At 42.4% G+C, this 27,569-nt stretch overlaps 1 protein-coding gene across 1 annotated transcript in view; it reads left to right on the top strand.

The window, feature by feature from the left end:
• LOC137646986 (cancer-related nucleoside-triphosphatase) overlaps nucleotides 1-24,835 on the top strand; it is a 274,773-nt gene extending 249,938 nt beyond the window's left edge. The window contains exon 5 of the mRNA XM_068380063.1: nucleotides 24,510-24,835. Coding sequence (XP_068236164.1) covers nucleotides 24,510-24,590 — 81 coding nt within the window. The 3' untranslated portion in view covers nucleotides 24,591-24,835. The remainder of the gene's footprint in view (nucleotides 1-24,509) is intronic.
• Nucleotides 24,836-27,569: the final 2,734 nt, after the last annotated feature.

Genomic DNA, 27,569 nt, shown 5'->3' with positions numbered 1-27,569 from the left:
TAATGCTTTCCTTATTCATTCAACGTTAGCAGTTACCGGGGCGATTAGTCCTCTTCCTACTTCAAATCCCAAGTACCAAACTGTTGCCTTTCCAAATTCGCTCTTCTCCACATTAATGGTCAGGTATGCTCCTCGCAGCTTTTGAAATACCTTTTTCAGGATTCGGAGATTGACAGCCAAAAATTTTGGGCAAAAACTTCGGTAGTATCCTGCCATCCCTAAAAAGCGATGTAACTGCTTCCTCGTTGTGGGGGGTGTGATGCTTTCCTTATTCCTTCGACGTTAGCGACTACCGGGGCGATTAGTCCTCTTCCTACTTCAAATCCCAAGTTCCGAACGGTTGCCTGTCCAAATTTGCTCTTCTCCCGGTTAATTGTCAGGTATGCTCCTCGCAGCTTTTGAAATACCTTTTTCAGGATTCTGAGATGTTTTTCCCAGGTCGATGAATATACCACAATATCGTCGAGATATATGCCTACTAATTCTTTCGATCCTAGAAGGTTATCCATCACACATTGAAAAGTAGCAGGGGCATTCATTAGACCAAATGGCATTACGGTGTATTGATATAACCAAAACGGTGTTATAAAAGCTGATAACAATTTTGTGTTGTCGTCCAAAGGAATTTGATAATACCCTCTTAACAAGTCTATCTTGGAGACGAACCTTGCTTGTCCGATATTGTCGAGTAGTTGGTCGATGGGCGACAATAGATAATTATCGGCCACACTGATCGAATTTAACTTTTGGTAGTCCTTACACATCCTAAAAGATCTGAACGTCTTTTTTTTTACGAGCAAGCATGGATAACTGTAAGGGCTAGAACTTTGTTTGGCTAATCTGTTTTGCAACAAATGTCCACTTCTTTTCTCATGACTTCTAGGTGATACAGCGACAGTCAATAGGCACATTGTTTAAATGGTCTTGCCGTTATTTTGAGGTGTATCTCATGCATCGTCAGGTTTTGTTCGTTTCCGGACGTCCGAGACAATTTCAGGGAAACTTCTAATTAATCGACTTCATTCCTCTTGTTGCTCCTGGTTTCTGAATGATAGATGAATTATCCACTTTGCTTACTGCCCCTACCTCATATCCGTAGTCGTCTTCCGTGGATGGTATGGTTTGCGCCATACACACTTGTGAAGCTTCAGTCTCGTTTTCACTTAAGTAGGGTTTCAGTAGGTTAATGTATACTTTCCCCTGACTTTTCCTTCTCCCTGGGGTTTCGATAACATAGGTTAGGTCACTGATCTTCTACAAAATCTTGAATGGTTCTTGAAACTTGTTAGTCAATGGAAATCATATTGGCAGGAAAACTAATACTTGTTGTCCTATATAAAACTGTCTGTCCGTATTTTTCATATCGAACCGTTTCTTTATATTTCTTTGACTCGTCTTGAGGTTTTCTAGGGAAAATATCCTTTTCTCGCGGATGCTTTTCCTCAAATTCTTGACATATTCTCCATCCGTTTCCACTCGGTCCCTCCATTTTTCAGCTAACATTTTAATCGGTCCTCGCACTTCTCGTCCAAATACCATTTTATTCTGGCTACATCCCATGCTTATTTAATAAGCATTACATACCTTAAATAACATCAACGGTAGTCGAATGTCCCATTCATTCCCCATTTTGTTGCAGAACTTCGTCAACATACCTTTCATTGTTTGATGAAACCTCTCTAATGCACCTTGGGTCTCCGGATGATAAGCAGTTAATAGTTGTTGTTTCACATCCAACAGTTTAATTACGTCCTGAAATAATTTTGACGGGGAATTCGTTCCTCAGTCACTTTGAAAGATTTATGGAATACCAAACTTAGAGAAAAAGTCAAGTAACTTCTCAGCAATTATTTTGGCACTGATGTTCCTGACAAGTATGGCTTTTAGGCATCCCAACACTGAACACATCAAGGTCAACGTATGTTCGAGACCTTGTTTGTCCTTAGTAAAGATCCCACAAATTCGATCATTACCTTGCTGATGTGTTCTCCTCACACTTCAATCGAGTGTAAGGGAGCTTTCTTGCTGTGCTCGTTCAGCTTCCCAGCCGTCTGACATATATGACGTGCACGGCAAAACTGGCTCACGTCCTCATGCATGCCAGGCCAGAAAAGTGTTTCATAATCTTGTCCGTTGTCTTCCTTATCCCCATTTGGCCCGTCTCGTGTGCCACAACAATCACATGCCTTCTCAACGGTGCAGGAATTGATATCTGACGATATATCCCCCATTCGGCATTCCCAGGGATATTGGTTGGTCTGTGCTTTCTCATAAGCAACCCATCCTTAAGATAATAACAGTTCGGAGACTGCTGTGCGTCTGTCTAGTCCAATACACCGTACAATAACTCTCTTAACGTTGCATCCTTCCGTTGCAATCCTATCAGCCTTTTCCTACTCACTTTTCCTACTTCTAACACTGAGTTTTCTATTTCTTCCAGGTTTCTCATTGCTTGGGCTTACTCAGGAGTTATCTTGCGTACCATCAAGAGAATCCTCTTCTTCAGAAAACAAATCCTTCAAGTTCATTGCTCCTTCGATTCCTTTTTCCTCTTCAGCAGCCATTTTCTTTGTCATACTCCTAGTCGTCACACAACTAGGAAAGAAATACGGGTAATCCTTCTTGAGTTCAGTCGTAGGACTATACTTCAGTGGCTTCTCCATTACAATGGGACAAGGCACAAACAGCATTCCACCAACCTCATTACCCAGCAGGACGTCTACTCCTTCGACAGCCAATGAATCCTTTAACGCAAAGTCAAAATTACGTGCCACCAACTCACGTGACAGTTTCAAATGGCAAATAGGGGTAACCTCCTCATCTCCTATTCCCTTCAAAATAACAGTCTCCTGTGAGAGTCTGTTCCACTAACGGGTATACTCCTTGTACCACTACACTATGGTTACAACCTGTGTCCTGCAATATTCTGACCGGGGTTCACTCACTCCCATCTATTAGTGCTAACATACTTTCATAAATATATGGTTTAAAGGTATTCTTACTGTTTGGGTTTGTCCTGTTCGTCGTTTAAACGTTGGCTGGTTTATTTTACTCTTCGACCTTTCCCGATTGTTTCTTTGTCTTCGTATTCTGTGAAGTCGAAGTATCCTTAATCACTTGGGTGACTGCTTTCGGTTGATTCGACCAACATTCCTTACTGATATGGCCTCTCTTGCCACACTTGAAATTGACAATATTAACCTTCTGCACGTCTTTCATGATACTTGAAGGAGGAGGATTCGACGATTGTTGCTGTTGTACTATCACATTCTGCTTAGGAACAGTGCCAGTGCTATTTCCGCTGTAACTGTTGAACTTGTTCACGTAGTTAGTACTGACCTGGTTTCCATTGTTCGGCGAATACTTGACACTAGGTTGGAACGATGGTGAAAACTTCATGCCCGAGGAGGGTTTATGACTGATAATATTATAATCTTGACTGAGCGAAGTGGCTTATCAAGTTTCTTCTCTCCCTCTCTCAAGTACATTCAAATATGTTCAGGAATTCCTTATTGATATTGTTCTAATATTATCAATTCTTCTAAATCAGCCATCTCCCTCACATTAGCAGCCTCTGTCCATCTCTTAAAACATTGTCATACCTTATAAGCGTAAGCCAGGAAAGCCATTCTCTCTTCTTTCCTGAAACTTCGGAACCTTTCATTATAATATTCAGGGGTCATCTGATACACTTACTTCTTGATACTCCTTTCTCTGGTCCTGAGACAAGGATAAATAACCACTGTGGCCCTTCCCAATAAATACACTGCAATAACACAGACACTTTATCTTCTGGCCATTTCATCATCGATGCGACCGTTTCAAAATGATCGAAGAACTCATCTGGAGACTCTTCTGTGAACCTTGGAATTAACCTCTGGGCATCTGACAAATAAAACACTGAATTGTGCATAGCGGGGGTCGCCTATGTATGCGTTGCCAACTGTCCACGGGCGTTCAACAGCTCCAACTACCATGCATGTCATGCAGTCTCTCTTGCCTCCTCCTCCTCCTCCTTTTCTTCCATTCTCCTCGCATGTCTTGCAATCTCTCGGGCTTCTTCCCGTCTTGCTTCCATTTCTTGCGCACATTGTTTTTCTTCTCTTCTTCTTCATGCCTTGCCTCCATATCCTTCACACGTCATTTTTCTTCTCACTCCTCTTTGTCTCGTCTTCCTTCCATTTCTTCCCGTCTTCTCTCTCTTTCTTCGCGTTCTTCCATCATCTTCAACTTAATCAAATTCTCTTCTGCTGCAATTTGTCGAATCTCAGCCTCAACATCCCTAGCTGCTTTCATGAGGTCAACCGATCCTTGCTTCGCTAAAAATTCTTCCTCAGCTTCCTCTAACAGTTCACGAGCTCCAACAATATTTTCTTCTGCCAACTTCCCTGCGTTTATTAGTGCTTCTATGGCTAGACTTGATTTTTGCATTAATCATCCCACTCCTTGCATGGCCATCATATACCATTAGAATAGAGAGCCACTGAGCTTTAGCTACATTATACTCTGTCAATTCCTAAACATTTGGGTTATTCATAAACTCTTGGATATTAAACTATGCCACCTTGTTCTTTAACAGATAATTTTATACTTCTCCAAAAATATACATCCTAACAATACACAAAATCCTATCAACACTGAGTTGTTCACAACCTTCAATCAAAACATGGCCCTTTTATCACCTATATTTAAAACAGACTCGCTCGATCCCAATGGTCTGGCCACCAAAAATATATTATATGATGGCTCCTGGGTCTGGGTAGCAAAAATATATCATAAGATGTTCCTGTGTCTGGGAACCAAACATATATTATTATATATATTACGACTGGCAAGCTAAACAACCTCTCTATTTCCAAACTCACCTGTTTGCTTTTACATTAAATCTGTTACACTTGGAAATATTAATACCCAAACTCTGAGACAGTTATATAACTCCCAGATAGCAATATATAAAACACTGAATATCCAAAGGTCTTGTCTCTTAAGTACACTCAAAACTAAACTGTGTAAGTACACTGCATTCCATATGAGAGAGAGGGGGAGATGGCTATGACTTAAGGCTGGAATTCTCTATTTGATCTATGCAACCCTGGGGTCGCCTTTATATGAAACTTAGCTACTTCCAGAAGATTTCAAAAGATCTGGGAAGTTTGGGGGCCTGGCCTAAGGGTGTCAGAGTTACCAAGTATTGCTCACTCGAACGCGTACTCATGAAACGCGAGACGTCTCTCTCGAACCCTTACTCACGCAATACAAGATGGCTCTCTTTAAACTAGCTCCGCCCACCCTTTGTCCCCAAAATATAAAAAAAGATAACATCTATCACTAGGTTTTTCTAGAATTTTCCAAAGCACATGGAAGAACAAAGAATTGCGCATTTTTTCTCAAACATGACGCAATACCTCATAAAAGTATAAAAGAACATAACGTAAGCCCTTGTTCCTATCTCGTATGGCCACATAACATTTTCAAACAACTTACGTAAGACTTCGTAACAAAAATACGTGAAATAAAATGTCAATTCATAAAAATAACCTAAATTTACATATACTGACTTAAATGAAGAATACAATGAAAATAATGACGAAAGTCTTACGTAATTTGCATAATAAACTTTAATCTACACGAGAGGAACTCATCTTACGGGCTGGCTATTTATCTCTTCAATGCACAAATGAAATATATAAATAAATCATGAATAAACTATTGTATTTACTCTACACTAGACTAGCTTCATAAGAAAATATATATATATATATATATATATATATATATATATATACATGTATATATATATATATATATATATATATATATATATACATATATATATATATATATATATATATATATATATATATATAACAGATTTTGAAGCAAAGCAAAAAATCTATTTTTGGGTGAGATAGCCATGTCTTCCTGATGGAAGGTTCCTTTAGGCAGCTTTCTAAGGGATATTTAGCTACAGTGATACTCCCAGAGAATTGACCATAGGTCTCCATAATTCTAACTTCTGGCGCGAGTATCCTTAAGAAAATTCTTAAGGATATCGCATAATATCAGGGGATGTATATCTTGATACAACACATGGCAATCTTCACCCCGAATAGAGTTTTCGCTCTGAGGGCGAAGAGTGGCGAAAATGAAGGGGAGCCGTCATCAAGGTTACCCGGTGGATCCCCTTCCCGTACTACTACAGAGCCACTCATGGCAACTCATTCCTTGATGCAGTTAAGCATGGAGGGCTACAGATAGAGTAGTTTCGGATGGGGATTTGTTACATATGTATACTCCTTTTCTAGAAAAGGAGGGCGGGTCCATCAGGACGACATGGCTATCTCACCCAAAAATAGATTTTTCGCTTGCTTACCAGAGAATTACTCGAAAGTACTATATCTGTGGGTTTGTATAAGTGCCTTTACCTTGAATCAGCTTCTATATGGTCCCCCAGACCACATAACTATTTGACGCTACCGTTATTCGTCATATCTGCTAAGCTTGGAACTAGCTTAGGGCTTCCTGCCCCCTGCAGGGAAACTGTCAACACTGACTATAGAAGCGAGAAGGTTTTGTATACGTAAGAACAATTTCAAGTGTCTTATTTTAGGAAATAATTAAAAGACTCTGGCTAGTTTTATTCAGCTTTGTGTGGGGCGAATAAGACGCAAATACATTTTTAGTATTTATTTGTATAGACAAAAATAAATCCAATAACGAATGTATTAAAACAGAATCATTTACTACATAACCAACATTCTTAAAGTACATATATATTTATCACCAGTAAGGGAAGAAATATATGTTAAAAAGGCCTCTCAAAGATATTGCAAATTATAAAGATATTTTCACTTTAGATGCGTACGAATTTTCACACGGCACTGGTGTTATTGGTTAGATTCTACACCTATAAAGAACAGTCCAAGGGGCACCAGGGTGACCCTTAATAAAAGGTATTACACTTAAAGGTGTTAACACCTTTTCACCCAATCACTGTACAGTCCCAAACAGTTTACTGTTCATCGCAGCACTAGACGACAGGTTTTATAACACTACCTGCCGCCACCACAAAGTGTTTAATTTCATGCACTTGCTCCGCATAATGTTTATAAAAGGCTCTAGAGGATTTCCAACCTGTATATAAGCGGAGCCTATCAAAGTCCATATGCTGAAAGAAGTTCAGCGAGGAAGCAATTTTTCTCGGATCATGACCTTCGGGTGTACTGTCAGGACCGATCTGCGAATGAAGTACGTGAGCTTCGCCCTCAGTTGTTTCAGGGATAAGTTTGATCCTGAGGTTTTGCCTATGAAGAGCTGTCCTCCCTTGAAGTCTGAAGTTCTTCGAAGATAGACCTTTAGACACTCTACTGGACATAGAGAGACATCTTCCTTCAGAGGGCAGATTCTCCAAGAACCCCACCTTTTGGTGGGTAGCTCGTTTTTGGCGAGAAATGTGAGATCGGGAAAAAGATTCAGTTCTCCCTCTTCTGTGAACTGAATATGGCCCTCGTCTCTTGACAGGGCTACTATTTCACTAACTCTAGCCCCTGAGGCTATAGCGAACAAAAATATCACTTTTTGTGTTAGATCCTTTAGGGAGCAATCTTCATTGTTCAAGTTCGAAGCATAGTGCAAGACTTTGTCCATAGACCATGAAATGGGCTTCGGAGGGGCTGCTGGTTTAAGTCTAGCGCATGCCTTCGGAATCTTGTTGAAGATTTTGTTCGACAGGTCCACCTGGAAGGCGTATAGAAGAGGTCTAGTCAAAGCTGACTTACACGTAGTTATCGTGGTGGAAGCCAAGCCTTGTTCGTGAAGGTGGATGAAGAAGGATAGGCAGAAGTCTATCGAGATTTCTGTCGGCTTTTTTGCTTTAACAAAAGAGACCCACTTCTTCCAAGATGATTCATATTGTCTTCTGGTTGATTTTGACTTGTATTCTTCTATAAAGTCGATGCTGTCTTTCGAGATCCCAAACCTTTTCTTAACAGCTAAGGCGAGAAAATCATGAGATGAAGGTTTTGGGTTCTCAGTGATGAAGCGTAGACAGTGGACTTCTGAACCAGTTGGGATAGAACTGGGTTTGGTAGAGGAAACAGCCTCAGCCTCAGTTCTATTACTAGAGGGAACCAATTGCTCTTGGGCCACTTTGGGGGCCACCACTGCTGCTGTCCCCTTGAAGGATCTCAGGTTGTTGAGGATCTTCAGCAGGAGATTTGTTGGCGGGAACAGATAGATATGAGTCTATCTGTTCCAATCGAGGGACATGGCGTCCATCGCTTCTGCCCGAGGGTCCTCGTGTGGGGCTACGTATCGAGGTAGTTTCTTGTTGTCGCTCGTTGCTAAGAGGTCGATCTGCAGTTCTGGGACTTTTTCCAAGATGAAGGAGAATGAGTCTGCGTCTAGGGACCATTCTGATTCTATTGGCTATTGCCTGGATCGAGCGTCCGCCGTCACATTGCGGAACCCTTGTATGTGAACTGCTGATAAGTGCCATCTTTTCTTTCTTGCCAAGCGAAAGATGGCCAACATCACGTGGTTGATGTAGGGCGATCTCGAGCCTTGTCAGTTCAGACATCTCACTATCACTTCACTGTCCAAGACCAGCTTGATGTGGGCTAATCTGTGAGGGGATAGCTTCTTCAACGTCAGGAGGACTGCCATGGCCTCCAGAATGTTGATGTGAAAGGTCTTGAACAGGGATGACCAGGTCCCTTGCGCTTTCCTTTGATGGGAATGACCTCCCCATCCTTCCATTAAGGCATCCGTGTGGATGACTACCGATGGTTGAGGTGGTTGTAAGGGAATAGTCCTTGCTAGGCTCTTGACCTTCGACCACGGCCTCAGAAGTGAATGCAGTAAGGTCGGTGTCGGTCTCTGTTGATCTCTTTGAGCGTTTGATGCGTATCTTCTCCAGACTCCTGACGCATCTTTTAGCTGTGCTCTTAGCACTGGATCTGTTACAGCTGCAAACTGGAGAGAGCCCAGTACTGTTTCCTGTTGGCGTCTTGAAATCCTGTTGGATTTCAGTAGTCTCTTGACAGAACCTGCGATCTCTCTTCTCTTCTTTGGTGGAATGGAGAGGCGGTGTGACTGCAAGTTCCAATCGATTCCCAACCATTGAAACTCTTGAGCTGGAGAGAGGCGAGACTTCTTGTAGTTGATCTTGAAGCCCAGATGTTCCAGGAACTGGATCACCTTTGTGGCTGCCTGTAGACAAGCAGTCTTGGATGCTGCCCACACCAGCCAGTCGTCCAGGTATGCAGCTACCTGAACGCCTTTTAAGCGTAGCTGTTGTACGACTTTGTCCACAAGTTTCGTGAAAATCCTTGGGGCTATGTTTAGTCCAAAGGGCATGGCTCTTAAGACATACTTTGTCTTTCGTAGCTTGAATCCTAGGTAGGAGGAGAGGGGGGCGGCTGACTGGAAGGTGCCAGTAAGCATCTGCCAGGTCTATTGAGACTGTGTTCGCCTTTTTCGGTAACAGAGTTCTTTATGTGTTGTAGGGTTAACATCCGGAACTTGTTGTTCTCGATGAACTTGTTGAGTGGAGACAAGTCTAGAATGACTCTGAGTTTGTCCGAGTCCTTTTTGGGAACACAAAACAGCCTTCCCTGGAATTTGGTGGACTTTGCTTTCCTTATAACCTTTTTGTTCAAGAGTTCTAAGGTATATTCTTCCAATAAGGGGGGGGGGGAGTGTTGGAAGAATTGAGGAAATGAAGATGGAGATCTGTTCCATCTCCATTCTTGATTAGGCTGGGGGCCCAGGGATCGAAGGTCCAACGATCCCGAAAGTGGAGAAGTCTTCTTCATACCTGGAGCATCTCATTGCTGGGATGATCCAGAGGGTTTGCCACCCTGAACACGTCCTCCTCTACCTCTTGAGCGGTTTCTTGAGGAGCCTCGTCTAGATCCTCTACCTTACGGGCGAAAGGTAGTGGTGTGCCTCTCAAAACCTGGGTTAAAGGCTGGTGATTGGGCTACCAGCTGTTGAGGCACCACCTGGAAAGTGGTTTGCGGCTGAGCAACCATTTGGGGCACCGTGGTCATGGTTACTGTGGGATGTTGTACAGGTCAATAAGGCAGTCTTGGCTTCTTCGTCTTCCTTTTAGGTTGGGGACCAGCATCAGGGGAAGATTTTCTCTTGGCAAAGAAGATGCCCCACTTTTGGAGAAGATTCCTATTCTCCATGGCAGCTTTGGCGACTACCTCCTGGACTGCTTTCTTTGGGAAGAGGTCCTTGCCCCAGATACAGGAAGGGATCAACTTCCTGGGTTCTTGTTTGACCGTTGCGTTGGCAAATACAAACTTTGCAGGCCCTCCTGGCCTTCACAAAAGCATGCAAGTCCTTAACCAGAGTAGCCATGTGCATCTTGGCTAGGACTGTATACAAGTCTGGGATGCTTGCAATGCCTGCACACATCTCCATTCAGTTCTGGAGGGACAGGGAGGTGGCTAGTCTCTCTTTTGTCTCCTGTTCTCTTCTCAGGAGAAAGTCCGACAGCTTCGGGAGGTTCTCATTGAACTGCTGTCCTGCAATGTCTGCGTCGAGCTTCGATACCGAGAAGGTTAGGTGGACCTCGTTCCAATTCTTCTCACCCGTGGGCAAGGCCAGAGACCTTGGCCTATACTCCTCTAGCGTAGGACATGGTTTGCCTGCTTCGACTGCCTTAAGCACACTGTGGAGAGCTTTCAACGAGAAGGGGAAAGCTCTGGATGAAGGAGAAAGGAAAGTAGGGTGCTTCTTGCTCAACGCAGTTTGTATAGCCTGCCTTCTTCAGGCTACTCGTCATGAGAGCCTGTGCCTTGTCGTGGTCAAAACCATGACCTCCTTGGGTTCCGTCTCTTCCTTAGACGCCGGCTCACTCTTCACCCGGATGAAACACCCAGGTAAGCCGAAAGGTTTGGCCAGAATTGAATGTCGTCAAGGGTGATGGCCCCCATCTTCTCTGATATGTAGAGTTTCCCGTTCATCATGGGTATGAACTCTGCATACCTCCAGGGATTGGTTTCAGAGCATGGTGGCAGGTCAGACACTTTGGGCCGCTTGTAGGACCCACGATAAGCAACTACGCGGCTTGCTTCCCTGAATTCTTTCCTCATATCTACGTTCTCCTTACGTAGAGTATGCCCCAACTGCTGGATATGGGCCATAATCGCTTGGTCCAGCGGGTCTGGTTGAGGGGTTGGAGCCGAAGAAGTTGACGGCACAGACTGAAATGCCAACACAGACAGAAGAGGATCCTCCGCTTCTGTTGACTCGAGATCTTCCTCTCCAGGTGGTTGGGCCACCTCCTCTTCAGGGTCTTCTTGAAGGAGACCCTTTTCGGTATCCGAGGACATTTCTGACATCCTCTCCTGATGAATGTCCATGCCTTGTAGAGCCTTGTTGATGTCGGCCTCTATTGTAAGTTGTTCGCAGGGAAGGCCGGGTCGTGCCTGAAGTACGACGGCATCAGCTGTTGCCTTAGGGAACAACAGGCTTCTGATCATGTCTTGGTAGGTACGGTCCCGGAGAGTTCTTCTGGAACCCTCGTACCCATTTCCGAAGCGTTTCCCTCGCAGTATCCCTCGACTCCGTCGTCTTGGGATCGCCGAAACCCTCGGTCATCAAGGCCAAGCAGACGCTGCAATCCTTGGGATCCCAATATCTCAGGGTTTCAGTTGCGATGGAGCAGGGGGCATGAGACCTGCACATGTTGTGGCCACAAAAATCCTTACTCTTGTGGTTACAGTACATAACATCACACTTCACCTTGGACTCCTCCTGTAAGGAAAGAAAAAAGTGAAACGAGTATGGGGTAATTTATCACACTGATGAATTAATTCATGCATTAAACTTAGCACTTACTATTATCGTTGTAGCTTAGGATAGTAAGCTAGAAAGAAAATAGGAAAGACATCTGTGTCTCCTGTCCAGGCAATTGCTGTGACCTCCCTCAATATTAATATTTAAGATTTCCTTATTAGGGAAATCTAGGGTGGAAGAGCTCTAAAACATAGAGCTGAAGTTAGTGTATACTAGCACTAACCCTCCCACAATTGGAATATCAATATTGTAGGGTAAAGATATTATGTTCTGATGGCCTATGGCTCAACAGGATATTGAAGGGATACTTCACTTCAACATTATATAGTGGTCTCAACAATGGACTGTGAAAGGATACACAGAATATGTTTGAAAACATACTACTGTATATTATATACTATAGTTTTCAAACTGCTGTATGTACTATACTGCAGAAATACTGGCTACTGTATAATCTTATACTATTGTTCTGCCTGCATGCTACCGGCTAGGCTAGTACCTGACGGCACTAGCCGACAGAGATAGAGAAAGCATGGAGAGAAGAGCTACCGTATCATTATAGTTTAGTACAATGACTTGGGTTGTAGGGACTACTGTCTCTACTGCCTTCTTCCAGAATGAGAATTCAAATGGAAGGGGGAGTATGTAATAATTCTAGCTTCCATCCAGCCACAGTATCTGTTGCCAGCTGCTCTGCCGGTTCCAGGGTTTGTGAATGGCAGTCCAAGAGAGGACTGAAGAATACTCAAAGTTATAAGGGTCTCCCACTGGCAGCCGTCATGGCCGGCACAACCTTTCCCGGAGCCTTTCTTCCATTAGGGGGAAGGTTGAAGCGGCAATCAAGCCGCCTTTGTGAGAGCCCGGCTAGCATCGTAATCCGCCTGGCAAGCGGGGTGATTGTAGAATACCGGCCATAGAAGTTGTGACGGGTAGGCCGTCACTAAAGGACAGAAAGGGGAAGGGAAAGGGTCTTATATTTTGTGTCGAAAGAAGGCGGCACATCTGCCTCCTACTATCGGCAGCAAACACAGAAACATAGTTTCTATACCGGCGCCGTCTTGGGCGGCAGAGGAATAACGATTCCTCAGCCTAAGACCTTGCCGGATATAAGACATGTCTTCTAGACCACAAGGGAGAAGGTGGCGGCAACTGTACTACCACATTCGGTTATGGACTAGGGAAGCCGGGCTTCCTATGCCTGCAACTGTGAACCGGCAGGGGAATGACTAGTCCGCCATCAGTAGAGTAGCCAACAAAAAGACTGAATACTCTTGAGTTACTGTCGTAATTCAAAGCCCGGATACTCACCGGCAAAGAGGGAAGACAGAAACACTATTGCAGTCAAGCCGGAGTACACTACTCTATGGCAAGACCAAGATAGGGTTGTCGCCTAATGGCGGCACTCAGAGGGAAGGAAGGGTTTATCCTTAAATCTCTAAAAGAGACGAGTATCAAATTATGCTAGTAATTCTAGGAGATATGCTATCTCCGACTGAATTGATAAAACGATACAAGAGGATAAACGGGGATAACGTTACTAAAGTATATTAAAACGCATTAGGCTAGCCTAACTCGAGTCGGGATCTCAGCTACGCTATGTCACCGAGACCCTATCGTATATGATCAAAACCTTTCACAGAAGAGGAAATATTACGTGCATGATCTGATCTTCAGTAGTATAATTTGCCTAAATAGCTATAATTCATGAAAGCTACTGTAAATACCGGGGACGTCGTACTACTGACTAAATAAAACATTTATGGCGTACGACAGCGTCTAAAATGGCCGTCTCCGCTGATGGCTGTGCTCCGCTAACACATGTAAATTATCCTAATTTAACTGTGAGAAGGGAGCTAAAAATTATACACAGGAGAGATTAAATACTCAACTTTCCAGAGGATGAAGATGCTGGAAAAAGCATAGTAATAATCCAGGAATAGTAACAAAAACCGAGAGTGAGCGGGATATACACCGTGCTTAATTGGCTACTATTAAAAAAATGAGTTACCATGAGTGGCTCTGTAGTAGCACGGGAAGGGGATCCACCCGGTAACCTTGATGACGGCTCCCCTTCATTTTCGCCATTCTTCCCCCTCAGAGCAAAAACTCTATTCGGGGTGAAGATTGCCATGTGTCGTATCAAGATATACGTCCGCTGATATTATGTGATATCCTTAAGAATTTTCTTAAGGATACTCGCGCCAGGAGTTAGAATTCGGGAAACCTATATATATATATATATATATATATATATATATATATATATATATATATATATATATATATATATATATATATATATATATATAACATCTCAATTATATCATATAACAAAACATATATTTATAGTGAATACCATTGTACCAGTACTACTACACAATTCTACCACTGTGTACAGCAACTGCAAAACTTACTAGTAGGGCTACTCAAAGATGCTAGTGCTTTATTGAATTTTTCAATATACATGATTTAACCTAATATAATCTTCTGTAGGTCTATGAGGGAGGCCTCTTTGGACTTGAGATTTCCTACGTTTACGGAGGCTACTGGGGCGGGGAGGGTTGCAATTATATTTCACCTTAGTCTTTGTTTCTCATTAAGCCATTTATTTTCAAAGTGATCCTACAAAGTCAAGAATTATTATTGGAAACCAATACTACGATAAATAAAAAATGTCATACTCGACCCCTAGTGGATTAAAATACTTAAGATGATTGACAAAGAAATAATAAAGATACATCGATGTCCTCATAATATTATAGTAGAACTAATTTTAATTCCGGTAGCATATGGGATAGAAAAATAAGGGGCAGTGTAGAAGGTAGGCTATAATCACATGAAAAATACTAATGATAAATGGAGCATGCAGATGCAGAAAACACGAGCAAAAACACAAATGTCATACTCGACCCCTAGTGGATTAAAATACTTAAGATGATTGACAAAGAAATAATAAAGATACATCGATGTCCTCATAATATTATAGTAGAACTAATTTTAATTCCGGTAGCATATGGGATAGAAAAATAAGGGGCAGTGTAGAAGGTAGGCTATAATCACATGAAAAATACTGATGATAAATGGAGCTTGCAGATGCAGAAAACACGAGCAAAAACACAAATTTTTATTGAATAAACGCAAAATCACATATGAATAACCATACATAACATATCATGCATGGGCTCGAGCCATGTCGTCGTGATGGAAGTTCCCTTCAGCAGCTTACTACTGTATGATATTTCTGCGAGTGATATTACAAGAGAATTATCGTCAGGTATCACGGGGTTCTAACCCCCGGAATGACTATCCGAAGATATCGTGTATAATCAGGGACGTATCCGAAGATAACCATAGATATCTGCACCCCCAATAGACTTTACCCAGTCTAATCAACTAGGGGGAAGGATAAGTGAGGAGCTGTTACATATCCTATCTCCCTAAGGTGCTCGCGTTCGTCTCTGAAGCACCATTCCTTTGTTCGCAGTGTCCTTGTTGTGTGATTTCTTCGTAGGATGGCTTCTTCTTCGTCGTCTAAGTTGAGTACCAACCTCCCTTTACAGTTTGCATTAGCTCTAAGTGTTTTGGATTCCTACGGGGAAAGTTATTTAGCTTTTACCATGAGGGAGCCTGAGCGCTCCGAGTCCAGCTAGCCTGGGCGTCTTGTTATTGTACCCGACTGCCCTTATTTCTCGTGTTCACTTAGTTTATTTTACAAGTTTCAAGTTAGCTAGTATTATTTTAGCATTACGATGCTTTGGGCTCTATTTTATGTTTGCATTTACATTGCATTATTGTGTTTTATGTTTTTGTTGGTGCATGTCAGTTTTGGATGGCCTAGCCTAGAGAGCGGTAACATTCTAGTTGGAGACGGGCTCGCCGATGGTGTTTAGGTCTGTCTTACTGGGGTTGTTGACAGTGGCTTTTCCCTAAGGGTTTTTTTACTTCAGTTATTATAGTTTGCTGACTTATTATGCCCGCCTGTCTTCGATCCTCCGGTATTTTAGACTGTTTAGGTTCTTGGCCGTCGTGCTGCAATCGCTTGTGATTTCCCAGGCTAGGTCTGCACAGTACTTTGGAGTTCCCCTTTGCGAAGGGTGATCTCAGTTTGTCGGTACGCTGACTTCCTGTACTGCAGTTCCTCTTAGCCTTTGGGATGTCTTGATCGACTTGCTGCATCCAGGGTTAGCCTAACCTTCGCTGGCAATCCATTGGTCCGCCATTCTACATTCGTTCGTGATTCCCCATACTGGGTCCATGCAGTTCATCGGAGCTCCCCTTTGCGAAGGGTGATCTCAATATGTCTGTGTGCTGACTTTATTGTACTGCCGTTTTTCATAGCCTCTGGGATTTCTCGATATAGCTGTGGCATCTTTTACTTGATTTTTTTTGGCTTCGCCGTCTCTGACGGCACGGCATTTATAAAAGTTTCCTTTTTTCTGGGATTCAGGACGTGGTGGCTTGACGTATTCCTTGTTGGGGAAACCCTCGAATTGAATCTAGAGTTCTTTCTGAGCCTGACTTCTTTGCCGTTGCCTCTGTTCTCAGGATTGTTATGAAACAGTGTGTTAAAGATACTCATAAAGTGCACGGGCATACTACCCCATGTCGTTACCTCTCTCTGTGGTTAGCCTTTCCGAGACTTGCATTGTATGAATTATGTTATTACTGTATGCTGTTGTGTATTTGCATTTGTTGTTGGTGAGGGCTGGTTCCCTCTGGGATCTGGCCCTCTAGAGCCGTCAGCATGCTTCTCCCTGAGGGGTGAGCTGTTAGACTGATGGCGGTGCCTAACGGCTTTGTTGCCTCCTAACGGCATACTTTCCTATAGTACCTGTACTGGCAATGCGTCGTTACTTTCGGCAGTGGCGCTTTTAGCGACACGGCCTTCCCATACGGCATAGCGTTTCTGTGGAAACCATTGTCGTTTGTCTCCACCGCCATAACTCTTGCTGGCATTGCCGTTACTGGCGGCGGGGTTAGTATTAGTCTATGGGAATGGTCACTGTGCCAGCGCCTTAGGGCGGTTAACACGTTGGCGACAATGCCGTTACCAGAGCGATGCCGGTTCTTCCGGCAACGATGGTACCTTTTGGGCACATGTCTTTCTGTCTTTTTGAGACTGCTTTATCTGCTGTAAGGTGGGTTCTCTACTGACTGTAAGCTACTACAGCTATAGATCAACATAAAGGCATTATTCCTTCCACTTTTGAGGCTTCTTTATGTATGCTGGACATGGGAGAGTCTTTTACGTGTCTCGGCAATTGGTTTTCCATCAATTTGTCCTTTTCCCTTTGAGGGTGTGGATTGGATAGAGGGTTGATAACTCTATAGGCTAGATCCCTATTTGGGTTTTTTCTCTATTTGGGGTTATCAACCTGCATTTATAGTCTTCATGTTGCTATAGACTCTTCCTCATTGATCGATGCGTCAGTTGCTTAATCTATTTGGATTACATGTTCCGTTGCCTTCTAATTGGCTATTTCTCTGTGGAGATATAGGAGCGACTGTTATGTCCATAAGCATACCCGTCCCCCACCATTGTTTCATTTGAGCCTATAGCAACTATCTTTAGAGGCTATTTATTCCAATCTAATACCCTTAATAAGTGTTTGGACATTTTGTACTTTATCTCCTACTCTCTCACCAATTGCAATTATACACAATTTGCGGATTACTATTTCCTTTATTGTCATCATAGAATGTTACTAATTCATTCTTTTCTGCCTTTGGTGACTGTTAGAGACCCACGGACTCATTGTACTATTTTTTTCTCCTTACAGGCGGTGTCTATGACGGAGATGCACTGTAGAGTGCAGATTTGTGCCAGGACCATGAGGCATCCTTGCGGTCACGATACTTGCCGCACCCATGCGAAGTGTCGGAAGATGTAGGGTCCTGTCTCGTACTGGGATCCGCAGGATTGCAGTGTTTGCAAAGACCTGCATCATTCCGGTTGGATCTCGAAGGATATCTCCAAGGATGACCTGGTGTTCTTCCAGCGATCCCTTCACACCTGGGTAAGGGGATTCAAGATGAATGCAGATTCGAAGCCCCCCTTACCTCCCATCTACCGAGTGGAAGGATATTCTCTTCCCCAAGGCAGCACCTGATTCGGTTTTGGGTTATTTTCACCCTAAACCTCTCCCAACCATCCAGCTACATGTCGACGAGGCATTGGGTACTATGAGCCTACACTCAGAGAGGGTGTCTACCGTCTCCTCTCTCTCTCCGGGTAGAGAATCTGCTCTCCTTTCTACGTTGGAGTCGGATGAAGAACCCCTCTGTCCGGTGGATGATTCTTACCTGCCGGAGATGGATGATGCCAGTGTGGGGTCCGTTAAGGATTCAGTGGTATCTGCTACTTCAGCCTCCACTATGACAATGGCCTCCCTGTCTACGGCGACGACTACATCTTCCATGATGGGAGCAGTTCCGGCTTCTTTTCCCCCGCCATCTCCTGCGGAGCTTTTGGAGCCCCCTCAATTCCCAAGAACATTGGGTACTTCTGTGGATCCGACACTTTTGGCTAACATGAAGACTTTCATGGAGAGAAATCAGCAATATCAGCTGATGATGTTTAAAGCCTTGCGTGAAGAGATCCAGGTTTTGAAGAAGCAAGAGGAACTGGGTAAGGATCAAGTCTTGCCCTCCCAGCTACCTTACTGCTTGCAGCAGAATCCCTGGAGGTATGCTGGTCACGCGGTGCTTTCCGAGGGCATCCTCCACATTGGGGAGGGGCTAGGCTCCAGACCGGTAGCTGATCTGGATTTTTAGCCAGATATTGAGGCCTATCCCTTTTGTTACGGGAGGTTAGCTGAAGGGGTTCCATTGAGGGATGACACCATCCCTAAAGAAACGATCCTTCTGGAACTACAAGGGCTCAACACCTGGTAGTGAAAGAAATGAAGACGGCAGGGTGTATCAATACGCAGCTTGGTACCTTTGGTAAAAGGTTAGCCACCTTTGTGGCTCCAGACACGATGGTATTCCCATTTGCTTTGAAGGGCTTTGTAGCTGTAAAGAAAGCCATTCGTGAGGGTAAGTCTCTCCCAGTGTTGGAAGAGTGTAAACCAGTGTCACTTATCCTCCCACATGATGCCGACTACTGGGTGGTTTCCAGTTTACTTTCGCCGAGGGTAAACTGGATAAGGATGTAGCTAGCCGCCAATTTAATGAGAAACAACCCAGGAATCCTGAACACCTTCTTAAGGCTCAAATGGAGACCAGAGAGAGGTTATCAGCTTCAATGTCTCTCCAGTGCTTCATGGAGATGATGATTGGGAATTTTACAGATGCCCCAGTCTTTTCCTTGTTAGCAAAGACTCATCTTGCCACCTTTATGAAGGATCTTTATGCTTTCTTTCAGGCCCGTAGTGCATGTAGAGAACATGTACTTGCTTCAGCCACTATCTGCCATGAGCCAAAACGTCTCATCGATTCAAGCATTATGGGGAAAAGACCTCTTTCCTCTGAAGTTAGTGAAGGAAGTTACAGATAAAACTGTAGCTGAGAATAAGAGCCTGTTCCAGAAGTGGGGTATCTCTTTGAAGAGGAAGTTCACCCCTGGGGGAGGACCACAGCCTAAGAGGTCCTGCAAACCGACCTACCCTCGGAAGTCGTTTGCTCCATCCCTCGCCGCCATCCCTCCGACTGTTTTTACTGTACCTCAGCCCGTGACGACACAGTCCCCAGTCTTCAACCCAGTGTACGAGCAGGGGTCGTCGTCTTTTCAGTCTCACAAGAGAGAAAGAGGGGGCAGAGGCTGCTCTGATAGAGGAGGAAGATCCAGGGGTCGTGGACATCGAGGCAGCAGAGGATGAAGGGGTGCACGTTCTAAGCTCAAACAATGAAGATCTCCTGGTAGGGGGACGGTTGGCCCTGTTCAAGGACCGCTGGTCATTCAGTCCTTGAGCACAGAGCCTCATTTCCAACGGTTTAGGTTGGAAGTGGAAGCGACGGCCACCAAACCTCAGGAGATTTTTCCAGAAATCAACACCTCATCTGGAACAATATGTACAAGACCTGCTGAAAAAAAATTATCCGTTGCACGAAATCTATGAGATTTCAAGGTCGTCTATTTTGCATGCCAAAGAAATATTCGAACGTACCTCGAACTATTCTTGACTTGTCCCATCTAAATCTGTTCATTCAGTACGATAGGTTCCAGATGCTAACTCTTTTGCAGATACTGACCTTACTACCCCGGGATGCTTACACCGTCTATAGATCTTACTGACGCTTATTGGCATCTTCCGATAGGTCGACGCTTCTCCCCCTACCTTGGTTTCAGCCTAGAGAGAAAGGGCTATGTATTCAGAACTATGCCATTCGGGCTCAACATTGATCCGAGGATTTTCACGAAGATTATCAACGCAGTCGTTCAGCAACTTCGGGAGAAAGGCCTCAAGTAGCGGCGTACCTGGACGACTTGCTAGTGTGGGCTCCCTCAGCACCGGAGTGCTCGGAAGCAACCACTCAAGTTGTAAGGTTCCTTCAGTCTGTTGGGTTTCAGATCAACTTCAAGAAATCAAGACTGATCCCAGCTCAAGACTTCCAGTGGTTGGGGATTCATTGGAACCTAAAGTCTCATTCCCTATCTATTCCTCCCTCCAAGAGGAAGGAAATAGCGAAGTCAGTCAGGTCTCTGATCAAGTCGGGGACGATCACCAGGCGACGCCAGGAGAGGGTACTAGGATCTTTGCAATTCGCCTTGGTAAAGAACCCTGTCCTCAAAGTACGTCTCAAGGATGCCAGCAGAGTTTGGAAACGGAGAGCCTCCAAAGCTCTTCGTGACCATCAGAAAAAGACCCTGGTTTTACTCCGAAGATAACTTCAACCGTGGTCCACTACCAAAAGTCTGTCACAGATGATACCGTTGTGCTTTCCTCCTCCGGTAGTGATACTTCATACAGACGCCTCATTGGCTGGTTGGGTGGGTCATACCCAACTCAAGAAAGTACAAGGCAGTTGGTCTCAGAAATTCAACAATTCCCCATCAATGTACTGGAGACCATGGCCGTCTTCTTGTCCCTCAAGAAATTACACTTGAAGAAGAACATTCATATTCGTCTAGTCCTAGACAGAAAAGTGATAGTCCATTTCATCAACAGACAAGGGTCGAGGACTCCTCAAATAAATCACGTAATGTTAGCTATCTTTACTTTGGCTCAGAGGAAAGGTTGGCATCTGTCAGCATCCCAGCTTCACGGAGTAAGAAATTTGATGGCGGATTCCCTATCTCGGACAAAACCTCTAGAGACAGAGTGATCTTTCGACGAAAAATCATTCTCTTTCGTTCAGGATTAAGTTCCTGGACTCAGAGTGGATCTGTTTGCGAAGAGTCTCAAAAAGAAACTTCCCTGCTATGTAGCACCGAATGTGGATCAAGCAGCATTGAGCATGGATGGGATGTCCCTGGATTGGAATCGTTAGACGAGGATTTACCTGTTTCCACCCTTCAATCTCCTCATGAAGGTTCTGGACAAGCTTCGGTCTTTCAAAGGGACAGCAGCCCTGGTGGCTCCTCTGTGGCTGAAGAGCAACTGGTTTCTCATGGTCACAGAATTGAATCCCAAGTTGGTGTCGTTGCCCAACCCGATTCTGTTTCAGGAGGTACAGCGAAAGATTGTCTACGCTTCATTATGGAGAACGAACAACCTTCATTTCATGATTTTTTCGCCTTAGCTCTGGAAAAGAAACTCCAAATACAGCGTGATAAGTTGGAGTTTGCAGAAAACTATAAGACATCTACCACTATGACTCGGTATGAAACATCATGGAAGAAATGGGTCAAATACATTAAGGACAAGAATCCAGGTTTAATTACTATGGATTTTTGTTTAGGTTTCCTGATTGATTTGCACGCGCAAGGTCTAGCTTCCTCCACAATCTCGTCGTACAGGTCGGCCCTCGCTAGACCTATACAATACGCCTTTGATATTGATTTTAACTTGGATCTCTTCAACAAAATTCCGAAGGCTTGTGCAAGGCTGCGGCTGTTGGCTCCACCGAAGCCTATCTCTTGGTCTTTGGACAAAGTTTACAATTCGCTTCATATATAGAAAATCAAACGGCTTCTATTCGTGATCTTACTCAAAAATTCATCTTTTTAGTTGTGATGGCTTCCGGTGCTCGTGTTAGTGAAATTGTGACTCTTTCTGGAGACGAGAGTCACATTGAATTTGTGGATAATGGTGAGGTTAATTTATACCCTGATCCCGCTTTTCTAGCTAAGAATGAACTCCCCTCTAAACGTTGGGGTCCATGGAAAATGGTTCCCTTATCAAGCCATCCCTCCCTGTGCCCAGTGCAGTGCTTAAAAGTGTATTTATTAAGAACAGTGTAGTTTAAAGGTGGTCAATTATTTAAGGGGGAAACGGTGGGATCAGATTTGTCTCTGAAACAGTTAAGAGCAAAAATTACTTATTTTATACAAAGAGCGGACCCGGCTAGTATGCCATCGGGTCATGACCCTAGGAAGGTGGTTTCCTAACTAAATTTTTTCCAGCATATGTCCTTTGAGGGACTGCAGGCATATAACAGTTGGAAGTCCACTAGGGTTTTCTTCAGGCATTATCTGAAGCAATTGGAGGAGATACGTCATTTTGTGGTGGTTGCGGGAAGTGTTATCAAACCCGCTGCATCGACGTAGTCCACAGCGCGTCCTAGGGCACTCCTCCAGCTTGTTATTTATAATGAGTAAACAGTAAGTTTTTGTTTCAGGAACACAGGGAAATGCAATTAATCATTTACTTTTCAGGTTCATTTGTGTCTCTCCGACATAATGTTGTACCTTTAGTGTTATAGACTAACTATCTAAATGTTGATTAGTATATAGTTCAATTTATTTGTTGTGCATATAAGGTCTTGTCTTTATTAATCAGTTTATCTTGTCATAAGTTCCCTACGGTGCCTTATGTCATGCTTTTCTATTCCCTAATTTTACCTTCTGTATGGGTATGGTAGGGATGTATTATTTGGTACAAACATATTTTCTATATGCCAGTAATGTTGTTTACTTATTATTCTTACCACTGATACTTGTAAATAAAAGACTGCCTTTTATTTTAAGTCCTATTGTTAATTTAGTGGCAATAAAGTTAGTGTACCTATTTATTATTATCCTTCCTGAACCTGTTTGTTCAACATATTGATGAGTATTTGTTCCATACATTTTACCTACGATGACTCTTTCAGTTTTGGGTGTTCTAAGAATCTCACTACTGAAATCGGTTGCCTTTCCCATTGTGGAGGGCGGTCCTTTGGCCACTTTTGCCTCCCTGACAGGCCATCATACTTGTCAATACAGCTTCTGTATTGTTCTGGAATAGATTTTTGAGATTGATACCTATGCTTTGATTGAGTAATACGGTTGGCGCATTTCGGTATTGGAACCTGTCTTTAAGGCCCCCTACCGAGTAATAGGTAATTCTCTGGTACACTTCCATCAGGACGACATGGCTCGAGCCCAAAAAACGGATTTTGACGTAGGAAAAATCTATTTTTGGGTGAGATAGCCATATCGTCCTGATGGCCCACCCGTTACGTTTTCCCTCCCTGATTCCTCCTAGGAGGATCTTTTTTCTGTGTAGTTACGCTGCTATGTGGAATGGGGCTCCAGAGATGAACGCGGGCACCTTAGGGAGATAGGATATGTAACAGCTCCTCACTTATCCTTCCCCCTAGTTGATTAGACTGGGTAAAGTCTATTGGGGGTGCAGATATCTATGGTTATCTTCGGATACGTCCCTGATTATACACGATATCTTCGGATAGTCGTTCCGGGGGTTAGAACCCCTGGATACCTGACGGTAATTCTCTTGTAATATCACTCGCAGAAATATTATACAATAGGAAGCTGCTAAAGGGAACTTCCATCAGGACGACTTGGCTATCTCACCCAAAAATAGATTTTTCCTACGTCAAAATCCGTTTTCAAATTCTATAAAGGGCAAATTCATTTCCCACTTGCGTTTCTCTTCTCTCAACTTAATTCTCTCTTAGGTTCTTTGACTTTGAATACAATACCCTATCTCATTTATTGCCTATATTTTTATTGATCTTGTATCATTCTTTTGTCAGTGAGAGAGAGAGAGAGAGAGAGAGAGAGAGAGAGAGAGAGAGAGAGAGAGAGAGAGAGAGAGAGAGAGAGAGAGAGAGAGAGAGAGAGAGAGAGACACCAGGTTGGAGGTGCTTGCCTGTTGTACGAAGTCTGCTGGGGGTAAAATGGCGGCCTTTTTTTGAAGTAGGGGCTACATTTGTCTTGCAGGCTTTCCTGTCTTCCCACTACTGTCCTTTTCAATTGATCCAGCTTCGATGACAAAGTGATATGAACATTAGGGAAGGTTCATAGAAATAAGTGAAATTTGTATTTTGTTGTAGTCGTCGACATTATATACCACCAAGAAAAAAACATATGGGCATCAGTTGAGTATACAATTAATAAATTTTATCATAAAAATTCTTTTTCCTTTACTTAGATATTTATTTATAAATTTTTAAGCCTAAATTGTTAAAATCGGGATCTTCATGTGGACAGCTTCTAGTAAAGTGGCTTCATCAGTTTTTTGCATTGTATGAAGATCTTTCTTGTTGGGTTGTATTGGTTGAGCCTACTCGTGTATTTAATAGAATTTCCCGCATTTGTCAATGCTTTGATTTTTACAAACTCTCTTATTGTGGTTATTTTATTTTCACAGCTTTCTCGGGAAAATAGAGATGATCCAAATCTAGAAGCAAAGATTATAGATTGCCTCTCGGAATCTCTTCAAAAGAAATGACCTGTTTTCCTTCAATCAAAATCATGAAGTAAATTCTAATACCCTTTACTGGTTTTGCAGTCTTTATTTGTTTAAGAATGAATTATTCTATAAGGATGCACGCTTCTATTTATTGAGAAGTCATGGTTTCTGTTGATGATTATTGTTAGTTGATAAAGTTGATACATATTTTATGTTCTTGTAAACATTATTTCAATTCAAGTTTTGAAATATGTAATGAAGTGAAGTTTTTTGTGCTTCAAATATTTTGTCGTTTCATTACTAGTTCCCTTTACTGTATTTTTCATCCATTTCAGAAATATTCAGTTACTTTAAAAAATCGTGTTCAATTGGGAAAATGTCCCTGCCTCTCTGCATCCGTAACTCCACACAAGCAAAGATTGTTCATAAGTGCCCATTACACTTATCAAATACGATAACATTAAGAAGTAAGCTCTGAAAAAGTGTAATTTTACTGAATAATACTATCAAGATTAAACCTAAAACCATTTAATATCAGTTATGAGCTACTAAAGAACCAGGGGATTACTGCCGATCAATGGTTATTTAGCTTCAATAACAAACAAAACCGTACTGCATCAGAGATGATAAGAAATGAGGATGAATTTATTACATGATTTAAACAAGTGTCACAATTGCATAAATGAAAAGTAGACAGGGAAAGATTTTACGCTGTCACATAGTACTTTGAACGAAGACAGTGATTAAGTGTAGCCTGTACTTTCTGAGACCTTAGCTAATCCTGTCAAATGTATCAACAAAAGCTTTTGTGATTTTACAGATATGTAGTTAATGAGGAAAGATAAGATTAAAAGTGGGACAGATATGGACATTGTATAAAGAGAAAGAAATGCATGTGACTCTACTATACTGTACAAATCTTTTCTTATCCATTACAACGACTGCTTTTAGTATCCAAAAGGGTAAATGTATTGAAGCATCATATATTCGTTAATTACTTCTATGTTAAGATACAATATGCTTATTTTGAAAAATTGTGCAGGTAGATTAAATTTCATAAATGGCTACAGAACAGCAACTATAATAGATGACAATCAGAAGTGGCCGCTTTGTACCAAGGTCATAAACAGGAAGCCAAAACTTGAAGATTTCATGACACAACCTACTACTGTATATGTTTAAAAAATTTTAAACCAATTAAATTATTTCAATTAGTCTTCCTGGGATTCATATGAATTCTTCTAAAGGAAGGAATAAATTCAACAATCACTTTAAAATCACAAAAATTTTCTCATTCATATGGAAAATGTTCTACTCCTGAAGATAAGATGAACCATTGTAAACACTGAACATGACTATACCTCACCCTGACTGGCAACTTGAACATCATTCTTTGAAAAATGCCTTTTTAATAACATCAATAATACTTGTTTAGCACTTCCGCATATGGTCAGGTTTGTTATCGTTTGCTTATTTTCTGGAATTATTCAGGCATGTGTTCTATGATTTTCAACACTTGATTTTTGTGGTGTATAAGGTTAATAGGGTTTGATCTGCAGAAGTAGACACTCATATGAAATAAAATGCATTCCGTATCATGGTCTCACTTGTTCCATTCGTACTAGTTGTATCGATGATGAAGGCTTGCCTGATAAACAGATGACTGACTTATATTTGGTTAAAATATAAGCTAAAGGTAGGGACACTAAATGTAGTTTTATTTCTTTGGTGTCCCCTTCATTTACTCCTATTGTTTCCCCTACCTCTCAGGTTACATCGTGTATATTATTATTATTATTATTATTATTATTATTATTACTTGCTAAGCTACAACCCTAGTTGGAAAAGCAGGATGCTATAAGCCCAGGGGCTCCAACAGGGAAAATAGCCCAGTGAGGAAAGGAAACAAGGAAAAATTAATTTCTTAAGAAGAGTAACAGTAAAATAAATATTTCCTATAAAAACTATAAAAAACTAACAAAACAAGGGGAAGAGAAACAAGACAGAACAGCGTGCCCGAGTGTACCCTCAAACCAGAGAACTCTAACCCAAGACAGTGGAAGACCATGGTACAGTGGCTATGGCACTACCCAAGACTAGAAAACAATGATTTGATTTTGGAGTGTCCTTCTAGAAGAGCTGCTGACCATAGCTAAAGAGTCTCTTCTACCCTTAACAAGAGGAAAGTGTCCACTGAACAATTACAGTTCAGTAACCCCTTGGGTGAAGAAGAATTGTTTGGTAATCTCAGTGTTGTCAGGTGTATGAGGACAGAGGAAAATAAGTAAAGAATAGGCTAGACTATTCGCTGTGTGTGTGTAGGCAAAGGGGAAAATGAACCGTAACCAGAGAGAAGGATCCAATGTAATACTATCTGGTCAATCAAAAGACCCCATAACTCTCTAGTGGTAGTATCTCAACGGGTGGCTGGTTCCCTGGCCAACCTACTACCCACAGGTTAATAGTGGGATACTGGATGTTGACACTCCTATCTCAGAAGATTCAAAGGGCAAACGTAGGTTTAATATGACTAATTTTTAAGAGGCTAATTTAAGAAACTTAGGGATATGTTTCCTTCACTATTTGCTGAGGTAATTGTGGTTCCTAATAACTGTATTACTATCAAAGTCCCTTCACCTTCAGAGGGTGTTATGCACGATTCTCCATTAACTGTATCATTGAAGCAGGCTATGTCAGACCTTTATTTAATGCATGTGTCTTTCTAATTAGTGTATTAAAATTACTTATTTAAAATGAGAGTCTAGTAACTAGTTCCTCATCTAGTGAAGGTATGACACTTCTCTGTTCAGGTCATGTAATAGAAAAAGTTTTCAAACAACAGTATGGTTTTCCTTACATTCCTTTTGAATCCAATTTGTTTCATGGAAGGTCAACCATTGTTTAAACCTTACTAGCCTCTGACAAGGATTCTACCTTTACAGGAGTTCTTTGTCGCTTTTTTTGAGAAATACAGAAATGTGGCTAAGACTCCTATTGCATTTGGTGTTGGTTATCAAA

The sequence above is a fragment of the Palaemon carinicauda genome, chromosome 9 (genome assembly GCF_036898095.1).
Source record: "Palaemon carinicauda isolate YSFRI2023 chromosome 9, ASM3689809v2, whole genome shotgun sequence".
NCBI lineage: Eukaryota > Metazoa > Arthropoda > Malacostraca > Decapoda > Palaemonidae > Palaemon > Palaemon carinicauda.
Note: the sequence above shows the minus strand (reverse complement) of the source record. Positions and strands in the feature narration are given on the sequence as shown.